This window comes from Coregonus lavaretus (assembly GCF_964263955.1).
Source record: "Coregonus lavaretus genome assembly, chromosome: 6".
NCBI classification, from domain to species: Eukaryota; Metazoa; Chordata; class Actinopteri; order Salmoniformes; family Salmonidae; genus Coregonus; species Coregonus lavaretus.
The window spans coordinates 56,863,626-56,873,466 of record NC_139993.1 but is presented as its reverse complement, the minus strand read 5'-3'; the positions used below and the strand labels follow the sequence as shown (position 1 = coordinate 56,873,466).

Here is a 9,841-nt window from a genome sequence, read left to right as displayed (position 1 = left end):
GTTGTTATTTCTATTCTACAATCATACCAAAAATGTATTATTAACTTTTACAAATATGTATTATTTATTATATAGAAATCTAATCAGAAGTTATTAATCAATTTGAAAATGTGATGTTTTTATTTTAGATATTTTATATCTTTAATTATCAATAATTTCCCACAAAACATTACAGGCTATAATGTCTTTAATAGTTGCATTTTATTTCTGGAAATTTGCCAAAATTACTTGTGGCGGCCCTACACCTTGAGTATTAGAAATAACATGACTACATATTATTTTCAGTTTCTTTCCGATTTATTTGCATTTTATTAAAAACATTAATGACTCAAATGCTACAAAAGAAGAATTTGTTCACTTTCAACTTATGGTGTAATACATCATTCTTTCTACAGGAAATATAAAATGTTGTCAAATAAAATGGAAATATGATAGGCTACAATCATTGGTTAATGTATTTTCAAATTTTCAAAATATTTGTATGTGGTTTTGAAAAATTTAAGTCAGAGACACAACATTATAATATCCCGTATGTAATTATTTCAAAGACACAACAGTTCCTCCCTTTTTCCTTCACCCATATCACATCTCTCCTCCACTGCAGCACCTGTTCCCTCCCTCCATCCGTCCATCCATCATCACATAGTCAGTGGGTCAGGTGTGTCAAGATGGCAGCCATCCTTCAGTTATCACAGTACTGTACCTTTAAAATGGACAGCATCAGCACAGTGATAACTGAACCAGGGCAGCCTGGATGTCACATTTAGCAGACAGGAGACATTAGCCAAGAGACAGGGGCCCAGTCAGTCAGAGTTCCAGCACAGTGACGGTACAGCATCAGCAGTGGAGGCAGCGCAACCCAACGCCCTGCCAAGGTATCAGGATGCCATCCGTCTTCATGATGCCAGGCCAGGGTCACACACACACAGGACTGGGAGCCCAGAGCAACAATAATACCCCAGTCAGTCACACTGTTTTATTGCAGATGGAACCATGCTAAATCATGCTATAAATAAGGTGGCCAGGAGAATGAGAAGACGCTGTATAGGATCGGCAGGTGGGGGTGCCTTTGTATAGTGCAGAACATGCGTTGGAGTAAAAAATGAGATTATGAAAATATGCATAGACCATATATCATGTTTGCACTCATGTTTTCCATAGTCTCGTATTACACGAATGAGAACACATTTGAATGCAGAAGTAATGTAAACAGGCTTCTCTATACTATAGGTTACACAGGGAACTGCATTTAACAAAACCTGCAAACCTTTATAATTATTCAAAAGAGATAATCATGAATTATGCATGTTATATGAATTCCATACAGGCATTACAGAATTCTAGAAAGGTATTTTACTACCATGAGTACGATGCCTTTCTCACCTCAAATGAATGTAATCCCAATAGCATACATGTATAACAACTGTAGGGTATCATCTTTTACAGGAATAACACCATGTTAATTGGTCGACGCCACCACTGTTTACCCAGTAGTGTTTGAACTGCATAATTTATACCACAGAGCTGACGTAAGACTTGTTATGATTGTTGGGGCTCCGCCCTCAGCGCGCGAATCCTCTCGAGCAGTCCGGTCGCGTAGCCCGCTCGCAGACTCCTCCCTAGCTCTGTCCGCCCTCCGCTTCATGTAAACAACTCGAATAGCTGGTTCTGTTTGATATCACAGGATTGCACGAGCACTTGCCAACAATTATTTGAAAAATAACCAGCTGCGCAATGTTGAGACAACAGTTGAATCGAGCAAAACACATAACACTGGTTGCGTAATTCAATTGTAAAAATGTAAACGCCTAGCTACAAAACTTCCCATAGACTGTACTTCTTATAATAGCCATACCAGACCCTTCAATAATCGTGAAGAGCCCACCATCTATATATTAAATAAACGTACTTTCTTTCAAACACTTGATCACTATTATAAGAAAATCGAACGCAATCAACACATTTCAATTGCTTGTTGCTGTTTCTATAGCCTAAATAGAACAAGAGTAAGGTTATTTAAAACCCTTTGTAAATAGGCCGTCTATCATTTTCCAAATTTGAAAATATATAAATTGCCATAATAACTTTGATATTCAATAACAAAACCATGTCAAAGAGCAACGCTATCTTTTCTATTGAGTCGTATTAATGTGCAGCAAACGCTAACGCCCAGCCTACACACACCCCTTCCAAGGTAAAAACAAGTACTATGTAGTCCAAATTAACATTAGCAATTATCTTTTTATATTTATTTGCAGTTCAATATCTGACAAATATTAGACTTACTTACTTGCATTTTGCGCGTTTCATTCCCGTTTTTCATTTTTTTTATGACGCAGCAAGACCAACATAGAACAACGTGATTGTCGCCATTTTTTGTTGTTATTGAAATCTCTCAGCCATGTGACAAAAAATAATAAAAACATTCGAAGCACAGCTAGTGAGTAAATTGATAATCTTCCAATTTATTTTCGTCTGATGGATTAGGCAGGTTCCATTGACTGAAGACAACAATAGGCTGTGCATGCGCAGCATTTGACAGCTTTAGGACACTGACGCCGCCGTCTGGTTCGCAACAAGTAGGATACATTCCTTGGTCTGCAAATGTTGCGCGGAATGACAGCGTCTCTGTGCGTAATGGTATGTAGCCTGGGTACCAGTCTGTTTCTGTTCTCTTGCCAACTCCTTATGAAATTGTCATGTTTGGCTTGACAATGACAATGGAGTAGGCGAAAGCACAAACAGATCTGGGACCAGGCTAGTAATGGGTGATGGCCAATGTTTCGGAGGGACACCCGAAATTACCGTTACGCGCGAGCTGCATTGACTTGCTGTCAACAAGTGTGTCAATTTGGGATTCACAGTGTTTTGTCAATATGTGTCTTATGCATGAGTGGGAACATTAATTCGGATTTATACCATTCATTACGCAGTCATTATCAAGCTCCCACCCCCTCTCTCCCTTCTGGAGACATGCCAATCAATATAACTCCCAAATAGTTCTGAATAGCTTTAATTGCATTCTAATAGAACATCATTGCACGAAGTTGGACTTTCATACAATTAAGTCAACTTTCTGGCAACGCAGTGTCCTTTAACCTAATAATAGTGTGTAATAGTGTATTGACCTAGTAGAGGTGGGTCACACAAACTAGGCCTATGCATGATTGATGACCTTACCTTAGATCTATAGACTTGTGATAGCTGCATAAGCTGATGCCTGTAGGCTTTAGCTCAGTGGGCTATGGTGATCTGCAGTCGTGCAGACGACCCAGGATCTATTATTCTAATCCATACTATTCTATCCTATTCTAGTCCTCATGTCTCAGCCATAGATGTACATATGGTTGCTACAGTGAATTCCTCATGGCTCCCTCACAATAGAAAACTACAGGTACCAGATTCCTAAGCGTTACCAAGAGTTCCTGCGCACAAGTCGTCCGCATTTTTTCTGGATGATGTGTCGGGGCGGTGCTGAGAAATAGGGCGTTGTGGCAGCTCCTCCATCCATTCGCAGAGAAAACCCCTTTCTTAAAGACGCAGGCAACATACTGTCCCTTGAGAACAGGAAAAAAAACGTTTTCTGACTTGGTCAGAGTGAACTACGTGCTTTATAACGCATACTTTTTGCAGGACACACGCAGAAATCGGAGGTGAGGAGTGATTGTGGGCATCGGCGAGGTATCTCTCATTATGCTGGACTGTTGCCCTGTTGTTTTTCTACATAGTTTAAATCCGCCATCTGTATGAAAATAAATCTAGGAAGTTCGATTTCTCTCGCTGATTGGATGAATGAGGCTCTTTAACAACCTTGCAAACAGCAAATTTCGTTTTTCTTTAGCCTTTATTAATCGTAAGTAACCAATATGGAAAAAAGAAACTGGTTAGATCCTGCAATATAATATGTTAAACAATAAACCATAATGACTATGATAAATAAACTATTATAACTATACTAAATTATAATACACTTTAATAACTATGTTCCTGTTAACTCAAAGGAACAGAAAGTCTCTGTTGCACAGACTTCGGTGATAAGGTGCACAGTGCACACCATGGGCAACATTGAAAGATGCGTATCAATGTTTCAATGAATGCAAAAAGTATGCAATGCTGGAATAACTTTTTTTTCTTTCGTCTCCTCCAGATACAGTCCGTGGTGTCGCAGGATATAGTGGATGATGGCCAAACTGTTCCGAGCTGTGATCATGGGTCCACCAGGCTCTGGGAAGGGGACCATTTCCGAAAGAATTGCGCAGAGCTTTGGCCTCAAGCATCTGTCCAGTGGCGACTTTCTTCGGGAGAATATAGCTGCAAACACAGGTTGGCCTATTCTTGATAGGTTACTCACCATCAATGTATCTATTTATAATTTACCCTTTATCAATCTATGTTTACTTTATTTATTTTCTCATTAATGTATATATATAGCCATTTAATTTGCCACATATTTGTCTTCACCTCCAGCAGCCTAAGCCTGTTGTCGGAGCTTTCACTTCTGTAAATTCCAACAATATTGTAACACCAGCAGAGGCCCAAGTTCAGGCGAGGTGAAGAGTGGCTTCCATGTTGGCACCATGCCGGACTGTAGCCAATAACAGTGGAGCATTTCTCCAGGCAGGAAACCACTATAGTCCAAGCCACAAAAACATTAGTGAAAGTTAGACGCGATGGCAAACCTACTACTATCTGATAAGTAACTAAAATGGTCCACATTCAAATACACATATTAAATGGTTTAAAAAAATCCCAGTTATAAAGAGTTTACTTTGTTTAATTATAGTATCTGCTATAGGCTGTGGCTGGTAGAAACTTTTTTATAGTGTGTTCAAGATCTTGTTCATCATGTTATAAAGCTGTTATAACGTTTCTCCTAATTACCTTGCTGTTATAACAATGCTGCATCAGAATACCTCCTTCATTATATTAATGGGTGATGTTTGTAACTTCTATGAGTTGGCTTCTCTGAGCCCATTAAATGGAGCCTATTTTAATCAGAACGTGTGCCCAGCTCTTTAGCCCATGTGTATGCTTGTAATTACAGTTGTCAGTACTGCTTTAAGGCCATGCCTTACTAAACTAAACCCAGTTTCCAGACTTACTATACTGGAGTTATTTACAGTACATAGGCCTACAGTAGCTCTTGTATAAACACATCATACTCTGTATTGAACCATAGAGATCTTCAGTTTAATTTAACAATGGTATGCTTTGGCTTTATGTACTTCTATTGTTGCCACTGTAACAACATTGTCGTGATCCAGATTGGTCAGAAGGTCATTCAATTATTGATGACTGTAGTTTAGAGACTGTAGTTTTGTCCGGAGATCCGTCTTAGATGCGAGTTATGTGACTGACTGCTGTGAATAAAGCAGGGGAAACAACAGGGATAGAAAGCAGGGTGAATGGGTAATCGCTTAGGTGTTGAAGTAACTGTCCAGTGAAAATGTCACTTTTAAAAGATAATATTCTGTTAACACATACCCAAATAATGTTGTTGAGTCGTCCTATACTCATATTTGTGGCCAAAGCATAAATCTCAAACAGACCGTTTAAAAAATGCTTGCTATTTCCTCATAAAGTATGATGTCATACTCCTGAAGAGGATGAGCTTAACGTAGCAGGTTAGGAGAATTAGGTTATGGTTAGGAAAAGGGTTAGGTTAGCGAAAATGCTCTCCTAACCTGCTACGAAAAGTCACTTCCAGTTGTAGATGTATCGAAGTGGTGTGTTTTTAGGGAGTCCCCTGGCCAATCAGCGGTCTACTCGCTTGAATATTTTTAATGATCGGTATATGCCCACACCATTCTGTTGTTGGGGTATGCCCACATAATTCCAAAACAGAAAAGCTGCTTTTTAACATAATTAATTACAATTCTTTGGAAGGAAAACTATTTCACTCATATTGTAAGTAATTATAGGTCATATTTCATAGAAATCTGGAAACACTGGACAATTACTTTAAAACCATAAAGGATATTCCTGGCTGGGTTTGCTCTGCCCCCCTGCCTCTAGCCAAAAGTCCAGCTCTCTTATTAGAAATGTTTCAAAGCGTATTCATGCTTTTTACTTATCGGGTATCATCTTCTTCTTCTTCTTCTTCTTCTTCTTCTTCTTCTTCTTCTTCTTCTTCTTCTTCTTCTTCTTCTTCTTCTTCTTCTTCTTCTTCATCATCTCTCTCCTCCCTCCACAGAGGCTGGTGTTCTAGCTAAGACCTACATAGAGAGGGGTCTGATGGTGCCGGACCATGTGATGACACGGCTCCTACTGCCCAGGCTGGAGGAGATGACCTGCCACAGCTGGCTGATGGATGGTAAGACCACTCACACACACACACACACACACTCACACACACACACACACACACTCACACACACACACACACACACACTCACACACACACACACACACTCACACACACACACACACACACTCACACACACACACACACACACACTCACACACACACTCACACACACACACACACACACACTCACACACACATACACACACCTGATTGAGTTTACTGTTAAATATGACCATCGTCCAGACAGTGTAAGATATCATGTCAAACATTGACTGAATAGGTTTGTGTCTGACCCAGAAACCAGCTGAAACAGGCCAGACAGGCAGCAGGCCAAGGTCTGTAAACAGTAGTGCAATTTTACACCCTAAACTAGCCTCACAGCCAGGTCAGCAGAACCAGTTCCCAGGGAGGAGGAGTTGGATAAATGCAGTATTTGCAATATGTCTACCAATTTCATATCAGTGTAGGGTAAAGGGAGACATAAGGATGTTGTGTTTGGACGTTTTATGATGTCACACAAAATACATTAATATTTTCCTCAAAGTTGTTGTGCAGGAGCAGTGTGAGATTCACATGCGCACGCACACACACACACACACACACACACACACACACACACACACACACACACACACACACACACACACACACACACACACATACTTGTAAACAAGACTTGATGGGGAAATATGTCAGACACACACACATACAAACACACACCCTCCCCTCAGTCTCCCTCATCCCTCTCTTCTGTCCTCCAGGGTTTCCCTGTACCCTAGCCCAGGCCAAGGCTCTGAACAGTACCTGTGACCTGGACCTGGTCATCAGCCTCAACATCCCTTATGAGACCCTGAAGGACAGGCTGAGTGACCGCTGGATCCACCCAGCCAGCGGCAGGGTCTACAACATGGGCTTCAACCCTCCACGTGTACAGGTCCGGAAATACTGTAGTGATTCTCTCCTTTTAATCACCAGTGACAGTCTTCTGGTTAGTCTGTCTGTTCCCCCCAGAGCCCAGCACTAAGCAATGGTTTCTACAGAAGGCTGTGAAAATACGGTACCAGATTCTCTTGTATTTGTTTATGATTAGTACAATCTTTTAATGATATGAATGTGAGGGGTTCAAGACAACTCTCTGTGAGCTGTGTACAGTTTTCATCAGTATACGTCATTGCTGTAAGAATCTCTCTGTGTTGTGTTGTCCCTCCAGGGCAGGGATGACCTCAGCGGAGAGCCTCTGATCCAGCATGATGATGACCAACCAGAGGCTCTAGTGGCCAGACTGAGGCACTACAAGGACGTGGCCAAGCCAGTCATAGACCTGTACAAGTATGTCCACTCTTCACGTCACTGACATATTTTTAAAAGTACTGTGTAAGTAGCTTGCCCTGTAAAGTCTAGTCTAATCTTGTGTAGTCAGTTTATCATTAATGTCCAATCAGAAATACTGTACCCACCTTTGTACTCTCTCACCATTGCTCATTTAAGGTTTTTGGCCATACTTTACGTTCTTACATGGAAATTGCAGATAAAGTACATACAACTGATCAGTTACATAGTAATTACAATGTAGTTACAATATTATTATAATGTTATTACAATATAATGTATTTAAGCTACATGGTATCTATGCAACTATACATCTAAAGTGTGACCTTATTTTCCTCCCCAGGTCAAAGGGCATCCTGCACATGTTCTCTGGCACAGAGACCGACAGGATCTGGCCTTACATCAACTCTCTTCTCAGCACTAAGATCCCTAGCAGACCTGAGACAGACACACAGCACATCCCACTGCCCTGAGGAGAGCAGAGGTGACACAGTAGAAGCGCAGGCCGTGCACAGGAGCTGTTAGGAGCCACTTTAGCTTGGCAGTTGGTACCAAAACATGTCTGCAAATACAATCCTATGCACTACATAGATCAGGGGGCCACAGCTCCGGTCCTCAAGGGCTACAGTGTACGGTTTTCGTCCTTACCTTTTAACCAGAGACTGATTTCCACTCTCCAGATAATAAGTTTGAAGCCGCAGGGAGAAATGGAAATCAGCAGAACTGCAGAACTTGAGAGCCTGAGTTGTGCAACCCTAAGTATGCCTTTAATAGCGGGACATGCATAAAGATGGCGGCCCCAATGTACTTGCCACAAACGCCTAATTTGCTTTAGTTCGCCGTATTATACAGTGCTTTCCATTACTCTTGTTTTGTGTAATGGAAAGCACTGTATAATACAGTGTCGTAGTTTAAAAACTCGTCATAACTGAATTCCTCCATCTTTATGCACCTTCACCATTACTCTTACATTCGTATTACTCTAACATTCACATAGGTAGCCTAGCAGTTAGAGCGTTGGGCCAGTAACCCAAAGGTTGCTTGTTTGAATCCCTGAGCCAACACAGTGAAATATCTGTTGATGTACCCTTGAGCAAGGCATTTAACCCTAATTGCTCCAGGGTTGCCGTTGATAATGGCAGACCCTGGCAGTGAACCCACTCTCCGAGGGTATCTCAGGGAGAGGTGGGATATGCAAAAAATTTATTTCCAATTCACACTTGTAAGGGTAATTAAATAACTGTTGAATTCTGTATATCTGATTTATCGTTCATTTCAACTGAAATGACTATTGTTGACTTCAAAACAGCACACCCTATAATGTGGCTTACTTTTAGAGTTCTATCAAATTAAGATTTTCATCTTTATCAAAGGTAGTTGGATTACATAAATGTGTTTTTGTGTTCAATTTAAAACTGTTTTGTTGATTTGCGTTATACCAAATATAACCTTATAAGACTAAACTATATAAAACGATTATAATGAATTGGTCTATAACTGCATTAAAAGGGAGCAAAGATTTTAATGTGGCCAAAGACAATGATACAATCCTATTCAGAGAGCCAGAGGCCTTCATATTTGCAATGGCTTGTTGAAATGTTTATATTAGTGTTTTAACCAGTTTAAAGTGTAATACATCTGAATGGCTGTATCAGAAAAGTGATATGTGTGGTCAGTGTGGTTGGACAGTGTTTGTGGGAGGATGTGTCTTGTGTCTCCCTGTTAGATTTCAATAACACAATGTGCAAACAGTCGCTGGTGTAAACTGTAATTGGTCCAGTATGAATATGGAAAGCCCATTATTGTGAATAAGTGATTAGGAAAGCTTTTCATACACTGTGTATTACCACACCTCTCTGTTGTGCAATACCACACACTGAATGTTTTCTGTCCATAAGTCATGTTGCCATCCAAATTCTGGCATATTCCAAGGAAAATAAAAATATTTTCTACAAATGTCCTTTCAGTTCTTTTAGTTCTCAAGGTCAAACACCAGTTCCAGGCACCATGCCTACTATGTATATGCTTACAGTAGAAACTTCAAAGCTACAGTCAGCTTCAGCTGCATTCTCTGAATATTATTTGTACAGTGGCTTGCGAAAGTATTCACCCCCCTTGGCATTTTTCCTATTTTGTTGCCTTACAACCTGGAATTAATATGGATTTTTTGGGGGGTTGTATCATTTGATTTACACAACATGCCTA

At 40.4% G+C, this 9,841-nt stretch overlaps 1 protein-coding gene across 3 annotated transcripts; it reads left to right on the top strand.

Annotated features, from left to right (window-relative positions):
- Nucleotides 1-281: 281 nt before the first annotated feature.
- Nucleotides 282-9,597, top strand: ak4 (adenylate kinase 4). Of its 3 annotated transcripts, none has more exons than XM_084164131.1 (6): nt 282-875; nt 4,148-4,323; nt 6,194-6,313; nt 7,069-7,241; nt 7,518-7,636; nt 7,980-9,597. In XM_084164131.1, exons 2-6 carry the CDS (start codon nt 4,179-4,181, stop codon nt 8,107-8,109), a joined length of 687 nt encoding a protein of 228 aa, XP_084020257.1. In that variant the 5' UTR covers nt 282-875; nt 4,148-4,178; the 3' UTR covers nt 8,110-9,597. The 3 variants fall into 3 exon arrangements, with proteins under 3 accessions (XP_084020257.1, XP_084020256.1, XP_084020258.1); XM_084164130.1 differs by lacking the exon at nt 282-875 and adding an exon at nt 3,547-3,653; XM_084164132.1 differs by lacking the exon at nt 282-875 and adding an exon at nt 3,547-3,660.
- Nucleotides 9,598-9,841: the final 244 nt, after the last annotated feature.

Coding starts and splice junctions, on each gene's coding strand:
- ak4 (XM_084164131.1), top strand. CDS start 4,179: ATGATGGCCAAACTGTTCCGAGCTGTGATCATGGGTCCACCAGGCTCT. Junction 6,314..7,068: donor CCACAGCTGGCTGATGGATG/GTAAGACCACTC, acceptor TCTGTCCTCCAG/GGTTTCCCTGTACCCTAGCC. Junction 7,637..7,979: donor CCAGTCATAGACCTGTACAA/GTATGTCCACTC, acceptor TTTCCTCCCCAG/GTCAAAGGGCATCCTGCACA.